Genomic DNA, 21,706 nt, shown 5'->3' with positions numbered 1-21,706 from the left:
TCATTGTTAGAAAGGTATTACGTAGCACAGAAATTAATCCTATCACCTCAATATTAATAAACTAAAAAAAGTTTATCTAAAATAAGATCTTATAGGGAAATTATCGTCCGTTTCTAATTAGTTAGACCATCATGTAACCATACAATTAGATTTATATTATTGAACGATTTTTGTTAGCACTTATACAAAAATATCACTTTAACGACCGAAACCAGCGTGAAACCCAGACTTGATTTACTTTAGTTGCATTTATAACGTTGTGTAATACAATATAAACTATAAGAAGTAGTAATTATAAACAACAATAGAGTCACTCACCTTATCCATAATGAAACAATACACAGGAACACAGACAGAAGTACAGCTGTACTTATATACATCTGAGTTTACAGTAAATTGATTTGATGTATTGACCTTGTATTAACGCTCCCCAGACTTCGTATCGAATCCTATAATAGGAAATAAAACAAATTGTGAAGAGAGTTTTTCTTTAGTTTATTGTGTCTTCTGAACAAATCTTTTGACTTTTCGAATTGAGAATGCAAATATAAATGAGTTATTTTAATTCAATTAACATATATAAAAATACAGGTAATTTAAGGCGTAATGTCTTAATGGAATAACGTGTTAATTTAGTTTCATTGTGAACATTGTTGAATTTCTAGGCATAATCCTACGGCTATTATAATTTCCAGACTCAGACTCCTGGCTTATTTTTTAATCTGTAATTAAATTAATCTTCGTGTGACGTATCTCTCATAGGTCAGTTTTAGAACTTTGGTTTCATTTCTCTAAAAGGGTTTTTCCTCTCATGGAGAAATGACGTCAAAGTTTAGGAAACTTAACTAATACTTGCCATATGGTTATAATACACCTAAAAACTGGATGCTTTCTAATTTTCAATCGCAACTTACTTGTTGTATCATAAATTACTATTCTTAACTTATCTAATAAAAGAAATCTTAATTTGTCAACACGTGGAACTGTTACATTCACCTTTAATTTCAAAACCAAATATTAAGATTTACGTGTTTACTTTCTTCGAGTTATAACTTATTGATTGATTTGTTTTATTTTTTAATAAACAGAAGGAACGTGTTTTGTCATTGTGTTTTTGCCCGTTTAATGTTTAGTACTGATGCCGTGGTCGTGGGTTTGAGCCTAACAATAAATTGTCATGTAGTTTCTCTGGTTTTTTTACATGCAAACACATAAATACGAATGCCCTCTCTGGAGCGATAGTCATTGCGTTTCCCATAAGATATTTAATATAATTAAAATGTGGTCTGTCTGTCACGCTATATGAATAAATATTTATTTATTTCTTTAAAATGTTTTTAAGTCACATTCCAATATAACTTGGAGATTATCATTATAAACTAAAATCCTTTAAATACAGAACGAATATGCTTCTATGTAATTATATGTAATTAAAATTACGTAGAAACTGTTATATAGAATAAATAAATAAAACTAATCTTTATATACAGTAAAATTAATCAGCAATTTCAACGTAATCATTGTAGTTTAACAGAAACCCCTTGGTTGCGGGTTCGAACCTCACTAACAAAATAGACAAGTGGAGTTTTCCACGTTTATATCATTTACTAACACCTAATTAGGTCATTCAGTTGTCTTTCTAATTTACATGTTATAGAAATATTGTTCGAAAAAATAGAAATTTCTAAACAAATTACCATTCCTTTCAAGCGTAAAAGTAATGAAATTTTATAATGTTTTGTCATTAAAGCATGTGTAACAATTAAACCTTGAAAGCAACACGTATGTACTTAATGTAGATTTTATTTACAGAATAATTAGCATAAATTTAAGAATACGGTCAAACCTGTGCACAACGGACAGTGACAAGAGAATATAAAATACGGTTGTTTTATGCAGGAAATCGTATTTTTTAAGTGTACTTTTTAATTATTTCAGAAAAAAGGGTTCCTAAAAAATTGCCTTTCTTAGAAGTTTAGCTGTATTTTATTAAATTTTTATACCTTCTACTTCATATTTTAACAAAATAAGTCCATTTTATACAATTTATTATATTTATATATTGATATAAACAAGATATTTTCATACAATATAAATAACCTTCATTTTTTTTTATAAATAGCTTATCATCTCATTTTCGCACTTGTGTATTGTGATAACGAAATTAGCTTTTATACAAATAAAAATTTACGAGGAAACTTCTATTTTCTATGAGAGACAATACGAGACAATAATGTTATCTGCGAAAAGCCAGATATTTCGTCTACAGTGGCGCAAAGAGCGCCATGATTAGACATCTGAGGATAGAAAAAAGTAATGTGGTCGGACGAACCACGGTACACCTTATTCTGTACCGAGAGTCTGGAAAGAGGTTTGGAGAGAGCCCCATAAACAAATGGGGCTCTCTCCAAACCTCTTTCCAGACCTCTTTCCAAACCTCATTAACACGACTCAAGGTTATAGTGGGGGTGTTATGATATGGGGCGTGTTCTGTTTAGACAGAACTGATCACCTAATATAACTGGAAAATCGGGTGACTCCAACAAGTACCTAAATAATGTTGTGGATTAAGTTCATCCTGCAATGTTGCATTTTTTGCCTTTCTTTGATTACGGCTTTTTTTGGTGACAATGCTACTGTTTATCGCGTAAGAATTGTTGAACAGTGGTTCAGTGAGCATGAAAACGACTTTTGACACCCAACCTGACCACAGCAAAGCCCAGATCTCATCCCCATCAAGAACGAACTGGACATGTTAAAATGACATATTTGCCAGGAAAGTCCACTTCCGTCAAATCTACGTTAGGAAAAGGAGATAATAGCCGAAATGTGACACGGTTCTTCACAGTCTACTCTTCTTACTTTCGGGGTCGGGGCGTCAAAAATTAGATTACTCAAGCTTAGGGTGAGGTCCCACAACCAGTCGTGTTTTTTTGGACACATCTCTGATTTAGACCAAAAAATGAAAAATAAAATAAAAAGAGAACAAATTGTTAAGGCGTGAGTGTAAGAGTCACTTTGAAGTCCAGGAATGAGCTTCTCAGGAGGATGAATGCAGAGTCAAGTACAAGAGTCAAAACAAAAGTTTTTATCAAAAAACAGAGTTCTAAACAAAATTATAAAATCCGAGATAGGAAATTGGCTGATTACTATCTATAAATCAAGAGAGTACTTAAAGAGGGCACGACTCACAACATACCAGGAAAAGAGTTGTTTACTTTTTTTTCCTCACTTTCTCTCCTTTTTTCTTTTTCGTCTTCTTTCTATGTCCCTTCGCTCATGTCTCTTAAATCAACTCCTGTACGGCCAGTCAATCAGTCCGTTCCGTAATCCATTGGTAATATGACACACGACACCATCATTGGTCGATTGGTAATATGTCTTCCGCTTATGTCTCTCGATGACAAGGTGTGACCTCTTTTTATACGTTTTTATCGTGGGAAAATTATCAAGTGATGCTAGATTTAAAAGTTCGTTGTTCGAGCTGTATCCGGGTTCAGCTGATACGGGACGTCGCGAACTGAGCAATTTGGTCGGATTGTTGATATTTTCTCTCGCTGTTACGACTCTCCTTACAACATAATTTTATTGAATTGACACTTTCTCCTCATTAATACTTGACTGTTTTGACTAAGTCTATAAAATAAGTCCAAACAACGTAACAATCGTTGACTTGTAGCGGTAATCGATCACCGTTTTCTATCGGGCTAGAGATCAACTTGGATACGGGGTGGTAGGATACCAGGTGGTCCAATGTCTGCTACTAAAGATCTTTTAAAGTGGAAGAATGTCAGAACAACGGTCATCCAAGTGGCATCCAAATTAGAATAAGGTTAATGGGGTTGGGGATCTCTACAATTACAATACTGCAGTGAGTTTAATTAGCGCGACAAAGCGACGGGGTGGAACCGAGTTAGGATTCTGCAAGAACGCTCATTGCTTGATATCGGGTCAGTCATGATAGAAATGACTAATTAAAGCATAAAAGGCATAAAAACAGAATTTTCAAAGTTTATTAACGGCAAAAAGGTCTCCCATAGACTTAGCATTGAAAGTTTGAAAGGTGGATTTTCCCGGGAATATTTTTTGATAAACGGTTTTTTAAACCATGTTTATTCGTCTGAAGACTGTCAAACAACTTTTCATTGGCAAATTAAAAGTGAGAAAACGATGAAAACACGCGATTTTATTGCGATTGTTTACATAATTCAAAGTGGCAGTCTGAGGGGGCGTGCATTTCGCGGGAATTTTTCCGGCAATTGTTTTTACCGGTGGATCTAATAACAGACAAAGAAATTGACCAACTACGGTTTAAAAATTGTTTACTATCGAAGTTATCTGCCAATAATCTGCATTTTTACCTCTAGTTGCTGTAGAATATTACAGATTGTATTTTTGGACATACTAAAATACTTTTGGCCCGGTGTTTGAGAGAAAGAATTTGATGGTAGGGACAGTTAAAAAGCACATACGACAAAGCGAATCAGTGCTTACATAGCAACAGACTTGTTTACAGTTCGTAAAAAACGCTTATAAAGTTGAAAATTTTTTTCCTAAAAATTCCTAAAATGTAACACTTTTTTGTTTTCATTATAAATACATAAAAACGTATTTTCGTGCATTGTACTATGTACATAGTAAAATAAGAGCAGAGAATTCTCTGTAAATTAAAGGAAATTTTTAGCAGAATTTGGACTTTTGCTATCTTCTGTACTAATTTTTTTTAAAAACGGATATCAATGTTTGTAATTCGTCATTCATTTCAGGTCAAACACATTTAAATTATCGTAGGTATTTTGAACTGGTTGCTATCGATGAACATTATAGAAGTTAATTTTTATCACAAGCTGCACAAGTAAATGTAACATTACGCAAGTCTAAATTATAAAACATTTAGTTATATTGCACTACTTTCTTATTGCCCTGAAAGGAATAGTTTGTACTTGTCTTAATATTGGGTTGAAGAGTAATCAAATTTAATTACAGGTGAGTGATTTTAAGTTTCCCAATTAATAGTTTCTTATATCTGTGCATGGTGTTTAGGGTAAACTGAATTTTTTGAAAACTAACTGTTCCTAGGAAAAACACTACGAGTAAGTAGTGTTTCTCTCAAAAACACTGAAACTGATATGACGACAGAAGAACTTCAATTTCAGAAAATTTTGACAATAGGTATTAGAATTATTAAGCTTTAAATTCGTTGAACAGGGCCCTAACCCCACACACTAACATCCGTACATACAGGTAAACTCTCCAAATTACTTTGTATATCTGAACGAATGAGTCTAAAAATATGAAAATTTTGGAGTGTGATTTTTTATCCGATTGTATTTTTCTTGTTACACAGTGAAACCAGGTAATTTGACTACTGAAGGGAGCAGCTCAGAGTGGTCACCTCACACATGCGATCACATTAGCAGGTTTCACTATATATAAACATCCAGGGAAGTAATACAAAACAGAAAAACAAGTCTTACGTTTAAGCAGAAATAGCGATAAAAAATATAACAATTTGACCTACAGACTGAAAGATAAGCTTATCTTGAAAAGTCTTACACAATATTATTTCGTTTTTTTCCCTTCGAGTCACCAGTAATAACAGGAATAACATTCAAGCTAATTTTGGATTAATTTCATTATTTAAACCACTTTTAAACGTGCAAATCTGATGTCAACACAAAGTAAGTATATTTTCCATATTATACGGTAATTTTAATATTTATTAAAAATATTATTGACTAGATTTATTTTATTTTATAAATTAGTTCGCAGAAGGAAATTTCATAGTGTTTATATATACAGAAATTATGTATTTAAACTTGTGTTTGGCATTAATTTCGTAAGATTTAAATAAATGAATAAAAATATACGAAAGGTTCATAAAATAAAGCAACTCAACACAACCGTGAACTATAGGAAGACTGCTATGCCCTATTTACCAGTTAGACACGCGAAGAAAACTCAGAATACAACGGCCATTCTTTTGATCTGGGAAGAACCCATGCCCAATTACCTAAACAATAAAATTATACGCTACAATACAGTTGTTGTTTTCAAACACACAGAATATAATTTGCCATTATAAATCCGAAAAAATAATTCAGTTTGAATGAATAACTATTTATTGTGACATGGTCATGATGCCAGGCTGCAGTTCTTAATCATACTTTTTCAATTTATTTAATTTAAAATATGTACTTCCTACCTCAAATCGGTAGAGAATTGCTCCTATGAATTATACCCTTTTTGTTTACAGTACAGGAAGGGTATAATAAGGATGACAATGAGAATTTATAGTTTCACAATTATAGCCCAAGTATATGCGTGTTTCCGGTGTTGCACGAATTTTTAACAAGTATAAAATGGTGAAATTGGATTCGAATTGGAAGATATAAACAGTGGTCTTAGTTTGTAAAATGTGCTAAAAAATTTATGCGACTTAAGTTATCTACAAAAAGTACTATGGTGATGAACCCCATTGTACTTTTACTAAGATATGAAAGATTATCCATATTAATTTTGGTAGTGTTTCATACAAACATACATATTTTGACATTTATAAACAGGGAGGGTGGAAATTAACAAGGCGTTAAAAAATAGTTATAAATTCGCCATTGGCAAAAAAATGGCCTATGGTTTGTCCTTTTAGGAGCGAGCGCACAATACTCTACACTCTACTAATGTAGAAATCGGCAATTGATCTGTATAGTTGGTAGGGTATAGTGAAGGTGCGGCAAGCCACATATTGTCCTATAAATATCTTATGTATTTAATGATATATTTTAAACTATATTTACATATCTAATATTTATCATATTGTTTTCCATAAGGAGTTCAAACCTGTAATGTTTAACAAAGGATCCAGACTGAGATAATAAGATAAGGTATATCATATCAGAAATACGTTTAATTAGGATGAATATAGTTACAACAATACTTTATTCTCTTATCGTTTGTGTCATTTTATTGTGGATAAGGTAAGTGACATCATTATTATTTATAATTATACTATAATTAGATGTTTGATAATTAGATAATTGACATAAGAATGTTTTGTTTAAAGCCCAAAAATTGTCTACATGTTAAATTTATGTTTTTCACTGTTATTTTCCTGTGTGAATGAATTCACACGTTTTTAATTGGCTTTGTTTAAAGCAGTAAAGCATGGTGACAACAAGGGGAAACTGACTATACTGGGTCTCTGTGAGGGGAATTTACTATGAGAAAATGTGTTAGACACGTAATGACAATTCGAAAATCTCGACTTTATGGGGTGCAAATCTGCCACTAACTACTATTCTTCAATGATTGATATCCTCTGCTTACTGATGGCAAATAATCGACAAAAATTTAATAGTGAATTCATCATGTCACTATCATTTATATATATCATTAATATAACCTGTTAGTCTTCTCTGCTAGCCAGTAAACTTGCATTTATTGTGAACATGAAAAACTGTATGAGTATTCATGATTCAGAATATTTTTTGTGTGCTTTTTCCATATTGATTCTACAGATAAAAATTAATTGTAGGTGACTTTTAAACATGTACTTCTTTAATCATTAAGCATAAAATTCCATAAAAATTCAGCAACTTTCTTACTTTTTACGCAATTTTTACAGATGGAGGAAACGAAAAATGAGTCTCTTTCAACGGTATTTAATACCAGGACCAAAACCGAATTTCTTCATCGGAAATTTTACCGAATTTAATCGAAACGTGAGTAATTTTTTAAACAAAAACTTGAAATTCATACAAAGTTAGAACAAAATTAAATTTAGAGCCATTCTTACAGAGAGACAGGTGTATGCAAGAATGGTTACAACAATATGGAAAAATATTCGGGTAAGTTTCAATTTATTCGTTTAAAAAGTATACTTAAAGTTCATTAATTGTTAGAGTTGCATACGTTTATATAAAAGATAAGAAATAAACTATGAAATTTAATATAAAATTTATATAAATGTCAATTTATTCAACATATCTTTAGCTTTTATCTAGGTGCAAAACCTTACTTAGTATGCGCTGATATTGAGTTCTTAAAACTGTGTCAAATAAAGGATAATTACTACTTTTACAACAAAGATGTATGTAGCCGCAGAAATCCGTATTTATTAACTTGTCGATTTTTTCAATTGAAATTTATTTTTCTATTTATGTTTCAAGTGGGTGCTAGCTGATGGAGGAATTCCTCATCATTCGTACAGAAATGTACTTGGCGTTTTAACCGATCAAAAGTGGAAAAACATAAGAAGTATTCTAAATACTTGTTTCAGTACAGCGAAGCTTAAAACGGTATGCAGTTTTTACGCATTTATGCAAGATTCGTCACATAACACTGTAATGTTTTTTTTTCTATTTCAGATGAGTACTCTAATGCCTCGTCCGATAAAAATCTTTCTAAATAACATCAAAAATCACGGTGATCAACCATTTAACATTGGCAAAATGTGTAAAAACTTAGTGTTCGAAATACATTGTTTATCATCATTTGGTGTAAACACAAATGTCCAAAACAACGAAAGTAATACGTTTATAGAGTCGGCTCATGTCACACTTTCATCTGATCATACAGATATTTTAGCTGGAATATCAGGTATATTATGTAAAACATTGTACAAATAAAGTAAAATGTATCGTTATAAAACTTAAATTTTATATATTAGTTTGCTTTCCGGAAGTAGAGCCAATTTGTAGATTCCTTCGACATAAAATCGACAGTTTAAAGTATATGATGAATCTGCCATCTTTAACGATGATTTATGAAACGTGTAAGAAAATTATCACCTGTAGAAAGAAATTAGAGGTGTGAACGTTGATAGAAAACGTTGAACAAATCGAAAAATCTCGTATAACATGATTGTATTTTTTGTTGCAGGAACGTCCACGAGATTTGCTACAGACACTAATTGATGCCGAAGATGATTCCCTTTCAGAAATGAAGAGACTTTCCGACGAGTTTGTGATTTCAAATACTCTGTTATTTATGGCAGCCGGGTAATTAATTACGTTTATAAATTTTATTAATAATACAAACATTAATTTAAGTTGTATGTAAAGTATTTTAATTATTTTTTCAGATACGACACGACGAGTGTTCTTATACAATGGTGTATTTATCATCTTGCTCGTAATCCTGAAATACAAGAAAAAGTCCGTGAAGAAATTAAAAATAACGTCTCTGATGATGTAAAGTATTTGTTTTACTTTAACATTTGAATTTAATTAATAAGGAAAGTACAATAGAAGTGTACTGATATCATCGTGAAACACACCTACGAACTAAGCGAAAGTGTAAATTTTTGATTATAAATTCGTATCTTCTATTATTAGGACTTATTATACTGGTTTTACAGATAATATTACAAAATTAACAGAAAACAATTTTTATTTTATTTCGTATACCTGTACAGGTATACAAAACCTGTACAGGTAAAATAAAAATTGTTTTCTGTTAATTTTGTAATATTATCTGTAAAACCAGTATAATAAGTCCTGATAATAGAAGATACGAATTTATAGTCGAAAATTTACATATTAATAAGAAAAAAAGGACATTAAGGCAATTTAAATAAGCGAAAGTGTATTCATTGAGAAATGTATATTACAACTGAATTAATAAAAAGTAATGAGTGAAGGTAAAAAAAATAAACTGTTTTAAACATTTCCTACAGAAATATTTAGTCATTGAAATGTAACTAAATTTTCGTATGGTGTCATTTTAAGACAGATCAAAAAACACTACAGAGACTCACTACTACGGAACTTTAAGCTCTAAAAGCAACAAACACTGTATTTTCTAAGTCATCTTGTGCTATAAAAAGATGCAAAAGATACTGCCAAATATGGCACTCATTCTGCAGGTGTTAAAGCTGATGACTTTAAACAGTACCTTCAATCAAATGTAATTTATCGTTGAAATATAATGTTACAAGGGCCAAATTTGACACTTTTCCAAAACAAATTATAGTATTTAAATATTTTACAATTAAACATTCCATGTATAATATTACATCACTCAAATAGTTAAATGGTAAAAGTTGTAATTAAAAACATTATTAAGTTTTACAGAAATGTCAACTCAAATTTAATTACCTTTGCAGTGCTAAATACATCTATACACAGCCGTAAATACGGGTAATGTTACTCCGTCTAAATATTATATACACTGACATTAGTGCATACACTATACGAAGCATACTTCACATACAAGTGTCAAATCACACCACTATAACACAGTGAATGTTTTTACATGCCATAAGTTATAATAAGTACTAAAAATACCAAATTTAGAGTATATTTCTTAATTTTTTAGGTGGATATTCAATATTCAGATTTAAGCAATTTTCAACTGTTAGATCAAGTTATCTCAGAAACACATCGCCTTCATCCATTAACTGCATTGTAAGTTGTCTTATTTCTTTTATACAATTTTATTGCATTACGTATTATTTGTTATTATTCATACAATTTATTTATACAGTACTGTAAATAGAGTCTGTTCAGTAGATTATCGTTATAAGAACATAATCATTCCTAAAGGTAGTATTATAATTGTTCCACTACATGAGCTACAAAATGATCCAGCTTATTGGAGTGAACCTGACAAGTTTAATCCTTACAGGTATTAAGTTAATTGCGTTTAAAACATGTATACACCTGGAAATAATATTCGAAATTTTACATTTTTTTTCAGATTTTCTTCTGGGGAACAGCAAAAGATCGATTCCATAATTTACCAACCGTTCGGAGTAGGACACAGAATATGTATAGGACAGAGGTTAGCAAAAACTATAACAAGACTTGTTCTGGCAAATCTTCTTCGATCATTCAAATTAGAAAATTACGGAGATGATGTAAGATTTGATTAGTGTTTTTTTCTTTTTTTTTGTAACTATAATGCTGGTATAACGAGTGAACTTTTCGAATTTTTTCAATTATTCATAAAAGTAATAAATGTTTTCGAAAAATTCAGTTGTGATACTCTGCAATTCACGATAAGTTTTATTCATTATAGTAAGGTGTTACGTTTTACAGGACGTGGAAAAGGTCTATTCGTTGTTTGTAATATATCCGAAGAATGGAGTTACAGTGAAAGCAACCCCATTAACTACTTGATGATTGCTATTGTTTACGAATTTACTCGAATAATGAATAATAATAAATTTTGCAAAATCTCTTTACATCTCTGAGTGATTGTAATGAAACTATATATGTATTTCTTTTTATAATATTACAATTTTTAAAAATGTTAACATAAAAATATCTACTTCATTTGAATATTTTAACGTTCGAATTCAACGAATCTTCACCTTTCCACTTGCAAGAAATATCGAATCGTTAAAGTATGTTTTTTCAACTCTGACAAACATATTTAATTAAATTTTTCGGTTTTTTGAACATTTAGAAATCAGTTTTACTTTGATCATTAAGGTTTTGTCCTGTCCCACCCTGAGAACAGTCGTAGCTCAGTGACGTGCTTTCCATGAAGAATTTTTCCAGTTCCACTGTCAAATTCCACTCTTGATACACAAAATTAACCCATAAGTATGTCTGCAATTTTTATGAATAATTTATTATCTTTTGTTGAATTAAAGGTATAAATGTCTTATTTGTTTACCTGTATTTTAATCTAACATTTCGATTCAGTTCAAGTGAACCTTCTACAAATCAAATAGATAAAGAGTTAGAAGAGTGATAATTCTAGTGTAGTATGGTGAATAAAAGGTAATCTTTATTCATAACAAATATTGTATTAAAAACTCCATAACTTTAGTTCTATTATTAGTTAAATATAATGTTCTCTACTCTCAGCTACAGTTTCATAAACCATTTTATAGTTGAATAGCGTTAACTTAAACTATGAAACAATCTCAATTTCTTTTTAATGTTTGATCATACGTATAATTTCTTGAGTGCCTTATCAGATAAAGCATGCCAGCAAATCTTAGTAACCAAAGAAACCTTACGAAAGCTAATGGTCGACATGTATTTTGGGAATAAAATGTAATCTGTTGCCATACAGTTGCACAGCTAATGTGTGAATAATGTCAATTAGTAAAGAATGGAATTTATCGTTAAACCCTTGTTCGCTCCTCACCAATAGTTTTGCTGTCTTTCTTCACATGGTTAACACCCAAATAAGGATAATTTGCCACAGAATGTCTTATCTGGAAGCATCTCACCTTAACAGATTGCACATAAATTACGTTCCACATCACTAACCATTGAAAAATTCTACCATTGAAAAAAAATTCATTAATTTACTTCTTCATAACGTTTCGACTAATGTTCGATATTATATCATCTAATATTAATTTTATACAACATTTTTTTTTTTTAAATTAATAACAGTAAACAATAAATTACTTTCCATAACACTAAATTAATTCTAAGAAAAGTCTCGTGTTATATTAAAGTAATCCACTTTGTTTTTTTTTTAAGAATTTAAAATTGTTTATAAATAACATTTTAAATTAAATTGTTTGAAATGTTCCGTGATGTCCTATATTTTAATATTCCTTTTGAATCTATAAACTTAAATTAGCATCAAAAATGCATTATGTAGATTAATGTGCGTGATTTAAGGTAAACTTTTAAAAATCAATGATTAAAAATGTATATTTATTGCGTGTTTTATTTTCTACTTATTAAAATGCATGTCGATCTAAATTGTGAGAAAAATATATTATTGTACGTATTGCTAATGTATGCTTATTCATTTAAATTTAAAATATTATATAGGCCTGTATGCAGTAGTTATTTTGAAGGCTGGATATACGAAACAGATAAGCTGTTTAACTAGCTGAAAGATTAACGAACAAATCTCAATGGGGTCGTTTTAGGGGAAAATTGTGTTAGGCTCTGTCTCTAATCTCCAATTTTACCCATTGTAATAATAAAGAGTGGGTTCGGAAGACATTTCTTAAGTACGTTGCTGTAAATAATTACCATTGATGCAACCTTCCAAAAAAATCTACGAAAGTAGGATGATGCATTTAATGCTAGAACTCTCAAAGCAACTTACCAAAAATTGACGACTGATTATAATTTAATAATTGGTGGTCAATGATGATAAAACATGGTTACATCTTCTCTTCAATTGGCAAATACGTGAGTACATTTTGGAAATCAACATTATCTTTCGGCAGAAAAAAGTTTCCTTGTTAGTTGAATAGCTGAAAGATGAAGGCGCTTCATCTTTGATTGTAAAGTACATCAAGATGTTTTGTCAACGCAGCAATCTCTGAACTTCTCAGAACCGTTTGATCATAACTTTAAGATCTATCTGAACGTTAATGCCAATGAATAGCTGTTACATTATGTTTTATTATGACTAATTGGAGCATTCCGTAAAGTCTCATATTTTTATTCGGCCAATATTTGGAATGCTGCAGCTTTAATATCAATGTGCCAAAAGGTCTACACGCCTACTCGAACTTACGAGTAACTCCACAATATCAGTAACCAAATAATAATAATAATAAACATTTGAAGTACGGGTTACTCTTTTAACCACGAAAATTATACAATATCTATTCTTCAAATATACAAACCACCCAACAAAATTTCAGAAAGTTCGACAAAAGACACAGTAGTTATTTATCTTCAAATTGGGTAGACAAATCACATCCCTACGTAGGAAAAAATTCCCCGAATTGTTCCCGAATTATGAAGGAACAAAGTTCAAAATATAAAATTATAAACATATGGTTAACTTACTTATGAACTATCTTCTACATTATTTATAAAGTTGACATACCAAGTTTTGAAGTCGATAAATAACTAAGATAAACCTTTACGATTTAATTGCTAAGTAGAAAGTTTGATAGAAATTATAGTACAGTATCGTGTTGGCTCTTTTATAAATAAATTTGTTTTATTGATCTTATAATTCAAACTAAAAGTATGATAATCAATTGTTCCATTAGTGAAAGTAACTGAATATTTAATACGTCAGTAATTGTTTGCAATTAACAATAAAAAAAAATTAGTTGATTTAATATGCAGAGAATATAAAAAATCCGGTTTCACAGAAGTATATTATTATTTTTTATCACTTTATGCAGTTATGACACCACTATTGCCCGAATGAGTAAAACCACTGAACACTGGTTTGTTGTTTTTTTTCCAGTGGTTTGATATCGTGGAGTTTATCGGGTATATTTTACCAATATATCACCTTGTTCTTTATAGAAAGTCCTCCTGGAAGCACTTCTTTGGTAGAATACACACGTAGTTGGTTTAATTCATTAAACCATACGCGAAACGATATACATCAACTCATTATCGATTATGATTTATAGAGAAATCATTAACTACTTCATAAATCAGAAGTATTAAAGTGTTCTTTCAGGGTAATTTCTACTGTAAATTTATATTTTGTCTGCACTAAGGAACTGGATTGGATTTCCGGAAAGAAACTACTGATGAGTTATTCAAGAACAAAATGCCAAGGCTTGTTCCTTCACTGCTGGTATATTGGTGCAATATTAAAAACATAACAAGGCCTTAAAATGGGTTTGTAAGGCCTTTACAATACAAAATAACTAAAAATATAAAAAGCAATTATTATAATTACTTAGAATAAAAGCTGACTAATGTATAATCGATTTTTTTATTATATCTCTACTCAGCAAATAAAAGTGAAATATAAAAATGTTCAAAAGAAATAAATAAATATTGCTACGCTGAATATTACAAAAGTTGATTTTCTAGATGTCACGTTATATTCCGATTAGTTTCGTGTTTAATTCAGCAAAACGTTTTCAGATTAAATTTTGTTTTGAAAATGTTCTGAGCTAAATCAAACGTACTCGAGTACGTTTCATTTGTCTTATAAATAACACTGCGGATACATTAAGCGAAAAAATAACCAATGTATGCCTTGATATATCATACTACATACCTTTTACCTGTATTATTTTTTAGTATAAATGGAGAAGGTAAGGCTATTGTTAACTTGATTTTACTGTGTTTACTGTACTAATTAATAGATATGCGATCAAATGATGTACGAAATAAGAATGCAATTTCTAGAAAATTTGTATTAATAATAAATAAATATAATATAATTATTGAAATATCGATAGGTAATATAACAAATACAGAAATGCCAGTTTGGAGAATTGCTGGAATTCAGGTAATATCGATTTTATAAGAAAATAAATTTGACTATAACTTTTAATGAGTAGTTGCTATTTTATAGAACAAGTACATCATGGAATTTGATAAAAACGAAGAAATAATTCTGTCTGGTGTTCACTTTAAGTCTTTTAAAATTATTCAAGAACAATTGAAAGTTAAGTAAGCATCTCAACTTAAATCATTTATTTTATGTATTGTCAGTTGCATTAGTAGTTTCATATAAATAATATAGATTTTATTTTATATAGTTATACCATAATACAGTAGAACCTCCATTATCCGGACCTCTATTATCCGGATTTTCGATTATCCGGATTGCTCAAAATAAACAAAAATTTTACGAATTTGCTGATTTGCACTTGGCGAATTACGACACTGTTTATGTACGTGATGGAATGCATAACTTTTTTTGTTTCAACAACGTCTCACCCAGCACAGTAGTCGTAAACTCTTAAATATATTTTACGTAGTAATAAAAATATAACTTGACATAAGTATTTATAATTTATATTCAAATTACATCATTTCTATGACCAAGGGCGGCGTAAGGCATGGACGACGTGGGCCACCGCCTATGCCTCGAGGTCCGAAGGGCCTCGCGCCTCGAAGGTTTATGCATTACTTAAAAACCGCGAACGCGACGAAAAAATTTTACTTGTCATAAAACGATAAATAGTTTGTCAAATTTTTATTCATAAAAATGCAGTTTCAATTGCTTTTTATTTTATAAAATCCGTCTTCTCGCGCCACCAGAGGGCCTTTTAAACAATAGGTATTCTGTTAGCGTTGGTCAGTAGTAGTCCAAATTCAATACGAACGTTTGTTTCTTGAAAATTTGATCACGATTTAATTACAGTATTTACTTTTAATATTACCGATATGTCATCGAAAAGAAAACGTGTTGTATTATCATTAAAAGACAAATTAAAGTCTTTGTTTCGATTATCCGGATTTTTCCTTATTTGGACTACCTTCATCCCCAATTAGTCTAGATAATCGAAGTTCTACTGTATAAATTTTCTATGTGAATTTCTTATAGATCAATTTATGTTACTGATAAATTTTACAAAGTTTGATTTGACTGGCAATAAAGAACACAATGTGCTTATGCCAAGATTCTTGTTATAAATGAATGAATACGTTTAGATTTGATTATATTTAAGTAAAGGTAGTATCTTCTATTTCTCCTTCATTTTCCTCTTCTTATCACATTTCGTTTTATTTCCAATTAATTTTTTTTACCATATTAGTAAAAGTTCGTATCTGTTCTCTGTCTTCTCAACCAGTTTTCTTCAGTTAGGAAGGGCCGAGATGTTGCAAATGAACGCTAAATTTGTAGTAAATATACTTCCATATCAAGTCATTCGTTATATACAGTTTATTTACAAAAAAAAGTTTTTGACGATACCACCTTTGTCAATCCACACACTAGTAATCAAGGAAAGGATGAAATAATCGGAGACCGGATGTTTGGATTAATTTACATACTATGGACGGACTCTGTCTGCACTCGTCTGATCTCAGTTTTCACCTGTACCTTGAGAAGTATAATCTCTCTTCCTATTGTCAGCGGCTTGCCAAATTCTCAGATCCTAGTGCTGTAAGCTCTGAGCCTTGCGCTCCACGCCGTTTTCTCAAAAAGAAAGTCATTTAACACCTCTGCTATAGAATATAGAATGTGCCAAAGTTAATCGTATCATGTCAGGAATACATTAGACCAAGGGTGAAAAAGATTGATGTGTTTTACACGCACGACCTCCATGTTATGACGGCTATATTGAATGCAACACCGAAACACTAAGTCGTGTGTAACATCATTCAGGATCAGAGTTTCACAAGAAATTAATTGCTAAAAGATTTTATTGGCCTCCCTCCAACAATTACAGAGTGATGCACATTACATGCTATGCTCAATGTAAAGTACATTCTTTGGGTACATTCTATAATCTGTAACAAGAGGGTTAAGTGACTTCTTTTCCACCCTGTACGAGTTTTTCAAAGTATTAAAAGAAAAGCGTGCTGTTTAATTTTACTAACTATAAATGGAAGAGATGCACAATAATACCAAAATAGCCTACCGCTGGCCGAGTGACTAAAACTATTAAACACTAGCAGTGGATTTGCATCCTGCCAACAGGTTAACCATGTGGAATTTATAGGCTTCCTTCATATTTTTACTGAAATAGGACCAAGTTTATAAAAAGATATCTACCCCAAGTCGGCAGATCGTCCTCTTGTGCGGTATTGTAAATAATCAACAAAATAAACCAAAAAAGTCTCTTTCTACTAAGATAAGCGCTATATATTACGAGTCGTTTACTAATTTGCTGATAGGGAAAATAAGTTGAGTTTATAAAGAAAATAAGTTGAAAAGCAATAAGGACCAACTTTCTTCCGAAGCAACACATTTCATGATGTGAAAATCGTCTATAACGTCATGTTAGATTGATCGAGTAGTGTTTGCTCCGATTTACGTATAAAACAAATCATTTTTATAATAATTAACTTATGCAAAATAATCGATATATGTTTTAAGAAATGATCGTGATTGTGATTTTATTGATTTTTACACTAAATCTTAATTTACAGTTTTTAAATTAATATTTTCTTGTATGCTTGTTCTCTTGTAACTATAATAGAAAAATTTTTGTAAAATTTTGAAGTCAGGATAATCGTTTACAACAAAAAATTAATATATGGAAATTCCTAAATTTACTAAAATATTGCACATCAATTCTAAATTTTAAATAAATAATTTCAGATATTAATTTATTTACCTCTTATTTAAGGAAAAATAAAAATATTGACATAATTATTTTCTTTTAGCTACAGAATTGTTAAACCAATTGCAAGAAAAATTTCAGGAAAAAGTGGAATAATTGGCCAACTTCTTAATAATGTAAGGCAAATTTACCTGTAATTTATTTTGAATTTTATTTATTTATAATCCATACTTTTTGTGCATCTGTTTATCTTGTCATATTAATGAAACTGTGTTTCAATACAAACTATATGAAAATAATAGAATGGTATTATAATATCGCATTGTACTGTACAATGCCAGTTGTGCAATGAAATAGCACAAACATATCAATACATATATCTCGTGTTTGTGATTGAAACGAGTAGGCAGAAGGCAAAATAGATTGCAAATATTCATTCGGCATCCTTCTACACACTGTCCTGTGCAGACACATTTTTTTTGCTTCGGCTACAGTCTTAGAGCACACTTTCTCACATTTTCTTGCTGATTTTTAAACACACTCAATCCTTTCCTAGCACAATTCCTCTCATTCTCTCTCTAACATAAAACTTTGCTTGTTTTATATACTCACCCACTTGTATCAAACAATACTTTCTTGGCCTTCTCTTGCCAAAATTGTAACAAATTGTAAGTCAGTATCATTTTATAATTACAGGAAGCGGATATTGCCTTTTTTCCTCTACTTGTTAGAAAAGATCGCTCCGAAATTCTTTCGTATTCAACAAGTACAACCGTGTCTGAGATCAAATTTGTAATTCGTGCACCACCAGACAAGAATAGTTGGAATACACTTACTAAACCGTTTTCAATTCAAGTAAGGTTATTTTTAAAAGAAATCTTTATAAAATATTTTTAAAAAACAAGCAATTTTATGTTATTGTTGTTAGGTCTGGTTTATGATATTTATTACTTTTGTCCTCTTCGGATTTACTCTTGACAAAGTGATTCGAGAAGAATGTCAATTGAGCAGAATGACTTACACTTGGACAAAGAATAAAATATTTTGGTTCATGTTCGGTAGTTTTACAGATCAAGGTAAATTATTTAATAGTGAAAATATTAATTCTACAGTAGACCCCCCTATAACACTGTAGATAATTCCGTGTTATATGAATTCCATGTTGTACAAGTCACTTAGATTTTACAAATACATGAGCCGTTCACAGACTGGCACACGTATCTAAAATCTAAGTGACTCGTACAACATGGAATTCATATAACACGGAATTATCTACAGTGTTATAGGGAGGGTCTACTGTATTCTTAAATAGTAATTATCTTGGATAATTTTCTTCTAATGATACGTTATATATACATTTTCCTAAATCTTCAATTTCAATTTCAATACATAATGTTACCGGTAAATTCGTTTATTTTACATTCCATGTCTTTACTAACTGGCAGAAACGTTTACAGAACTGCAGTGAATTTCATATTTTTATTGTATTTATGAACTTTTCTATTGTATTTATTTTAGGTGGGAATCTTCATTATATCAGTGGAAGTCGATCCAGATTATTGATGTCAATTTGGTTACTCGCCGTTCTGACAATTGCAACCAGCTATGGTGGAACTCTCATATCATTTTTGACTACCCAAATACCACAATATGTACCAAGAACGATTCACGAATTGGCGTCTGAAGTTAGTAATGGGGAATATACGTGTGGTACAGAATTTGGGAGTGCGGTAACAAAACTTGTTTTGGTAAGTTAAGAATAAGATATTAATTAGAAAATCGAAGCAGAAGATTGCAGTAGTGTCTTTAGTTACTCACAATTTAGTCTTATGCTCAAAACTAAAAGGAAGTATTGTTGACAAGAGATACTACCATGTCTACCATTTACAATTCCTATAGTGTAAAGCCATTTATTAGTTTACCCGTAAGTAAAACAGATAGACTTATTTTATATATGAGCACATTTCATTTCGTTTAATTATTTAAAAAAATTCTGTATGAATAAATAGGTTAACAATGAAAACAAAATGAAATAAATAAACTAGCATGAAATGGTTTCATAAGACATGTCAATGCAAAGCATGGGCGAAATGTCAAAGGAATTTGTATTGTTCCTAATGTATATTTGTTTAGGTGTCTGACGAGTGAAGGAAACTAAGACAACTTTACGTGACAACTCTCCTTGTTCACGTACATTATTATTTTGTTTAAATCGTTTATTTATTTCTTTTCATAGGGTTCACAGTCAGGTGATGCTAAAATTTTGGCAGATAACGTTAAGGAAAATAATAACGTAAACACTCTTGGGAGAGCATTCAACAAAGTTGTAAAGGAAGATTTTGCTTTAATTACTAAGGACTACATTCTTTCTAAGTTCGTAGATGAACATGGTCCTGAAAACTTCTTAATTTCGAAAGATTCCTTTGTTACTTTACCTACAGCTTATCTAATGAAGAAAGACTATCAATACAGAGAAAATATAAGTAAAATGTAATCTTATTGAATAATTATCATTTTAAATAATATATTCTATTATAACAGAAGTTATTTTTTTAAATTCTAGCATGTTACGATTACTGGAAGCAGGAATTACTACAACTGTCGATGATTTAAATAGCAATATCAGAATGAAATCTGAATTTTACCCATTAAGTATAGAAAATTTGCTTGGTCCATTTTACTTACTCCTTCTTGGTTATGTCCTTTCTATTTCTTGTCTGTTTGCTGAGTGCATAATCGGAAAAACATCGTTTATTCTCAATTACCGCAGATTTAAGTTGAAAAAGATAAATTTAACAGAAAAATTAAGTCCACAATTGGGGTCTAAACTGGGAATAAGTTTATTAAAGTTTCAACTTCCTACTCGAGTTTGCATTAAAAAGCAAAAACCGAAGCATCCATTTTTGATGAGGACACGACATTCAACCCGGGTCCTGATGGAAAGAAAACACCTTGTTACCACATAATCAACAGCATGATCAGAAGTCTTCTCCATTTCTGCAGTAAATTATGCTAATTATTATTTAAGTGATCATTTCAGATAAAGTGGATGCACATGTTGACTCCAACACTCTTTTATCCAATCTTGAGGCTTGCTGGATTAAATCGAGTTTAAAAAAATGTGAAGGATTTGCATAGCATATATTTTCAAAAAATGTTGTTGGTATTGTAAAACAGCAAGAGTTAAACACGAAAAAGAAATTGTTGATCAAGGCAAGACCTAGATATTATAGCTTCAAGTGTGACTTTCAATAGTTAAAAGTATTCAAAACTACCCAAAATTTTTACACTTGAATAATTGGAAGTCTGTAAAAATATATAAATTAAAATAATAAAATAATAAATAAATAGCAGTTTGTTCAAATTTAGTTAAACTAGATATATTATATAAATTTATTTTTATTTTAGGTATATCTAATTTTTCAGATACATGTATTTTGTATTGTTGAGCATTCTGTAGCCTTCAAAACTGCACGAATTCATGTAGGCGTGGATTCAGCATGGTTCCGGAAATATACAGGAATAGAGTACTATGCAATCATAAGTATATCATGCAATTATAGAAAACTTGATAGAGGTAGAGGCTTGAACTGAACAGTTCTTTCCAACTCATCTTTCCAAAGACATTCAAGAAGATTTAGGTATGAGGATTCAGCAGGCAACTCTAGCAAGACACTGACATTGTCAGATACTTGTAACCATTCCGTTGTCATTTAGGCTTTGTGTGCTGGTTAACTAGCTAAATGTAGCAATCTGACATAATAAATTGCCAGTATGAAAGCATGGATTTGGCCCGCAACGATGTTTAGGTATGACGTATCATACGGATATAAA

The 21,706-nt window shown here is 30.7% G+C and overlaps 2 protein-coding genes across 3 annotated transcripts; both read left to right on the top strand.

Moving 5' to 3' along the window:
- Positions 1-4,904: 4,904 nt before the first annotated feature.
- On the top strand, positions 4,905-11,181 carry LOC111636755 (cytochrome P450 3A8-like). Of its 2 annotated transcripts, none has more exons than XM_023382079.1 (14): positions 4,905-4,986; positions 6,831-6,977; positions 7,625-7,721; positions 7,798-7,847; positions 7,993-8,089; positions 8,169-8,297; positions 8,367-8,598; positions 8,669-8,808; positions 8,881-8,999; positions 9,083-9,191; positions 10,318-10,406; positions 10,486-10,626; positions 10,699-10,858; positions 11,040-11,181. In XM_023382079.1, the coding sequence occupies exons 2-14, from the start codon at positions 6,916-6,918 to the stop codon at positions 11,118-11,120; spliced, it is 1,506 nt and encodes a 501-aa protein (XP_023237847.1). In that variant the 5' UTR covers positions 4,905-4,986; positions 6,831-6,915; the 3' UTR covers positions 11,121-11,181. The 2 variants fall into 2 exon arrangements, with proteins under 2 accessions (XP_023237847.1, XP_023237846.1); XM_023382078.1 differs by lacking the exon at positions 4,905-4,986 and adding an exon at positions 5,373-5,681.
- A 3,933-nt stretch (positions 11,182-15,114) lies between these two features.
- On the top strand, positions 15,115-20,485 carry LOC111636744 (glutamate receptor ionotropic, delta-1-like). The gene is made up of 8 exons (XM_023382064.1): positions 15,115-15,144; positions 15,211-15,308; positions 17,976-18,048; positions 18,569-18,727; positions 18,801-18,948; positions 19,391-19,620; positions 20,109-20,355; positions 20,436-20,485. The coding sequence occupies exons 1-8, from the start codon at positions 15,115-15,117 to the stop codon at positions 20,483-20,485; spliced, it is 1,035 nt and encodes a 344-aa protein (XP_023237832.1).
- The last annotated feature ends 1,221 nt before the right edge of the window (positions 20,486-21,706 follow it).

Source organism: Centruroides sculpturatus, unplaced genomic scaffold (assembly GCF_000671375.1).
Source record: "Centruroides sculpturatus isolate CEXI.00-Female unplaced genomic scaffold, Cexi_2.0 scaffold874, whole genome shotgun sequence".
NCBI lineage: Eukaryota > Metazoa > Arthropoda > Arachnida > Scorpiones > Buthidae > Centruroides > Centruroides sculpturatus.
Note: the sequence above shows the minus strand (reverse complement) of the source record. Positions and strands in the feature narration are given on the sequence as shown.

Coding starts and splice junctions, on each gene's coding strand:
- LOC111636755 (XM_023382079.1), top strand. CDS start 6,916: ATGAATATAGTTACAACAATACTTTATTCTCTTATCGTTTGTGTCATT. Junction 7,722..7,797: donor TTACCGAATTTAATCGAAAC/GTGAGTAATTTT, acceptor CCATTCTTACAG/AGAGACAGGTGTATGCAAGA. Junction 8,090..8,168: donor ACTACTTTTACAACAAAGAT/GTATGTAGCCGC, acceptor TTATGTTTCAAG/TGGGTGCTAGCTGATGGAGG.
- LOC111636744 (XM_023382064.1), top strand. CDS start 15,115: ATGCCAGTTTGGAGAATTGCTGGAATTCAG. Junction 18,728..18,800: donor CTAAACCGTTTTCAATTCAA/GTAAGGTTATTT, acceptor TATTGTTGTTAG/GTCTGGTTTATGATATTTAT. Junction 18,949..19,390: donor CGGTAGTTTTACAGATCAAG/GTAAATTATTTA, acceptor TATTTATTTTAG/GTGGGAATCTTCATTATATC.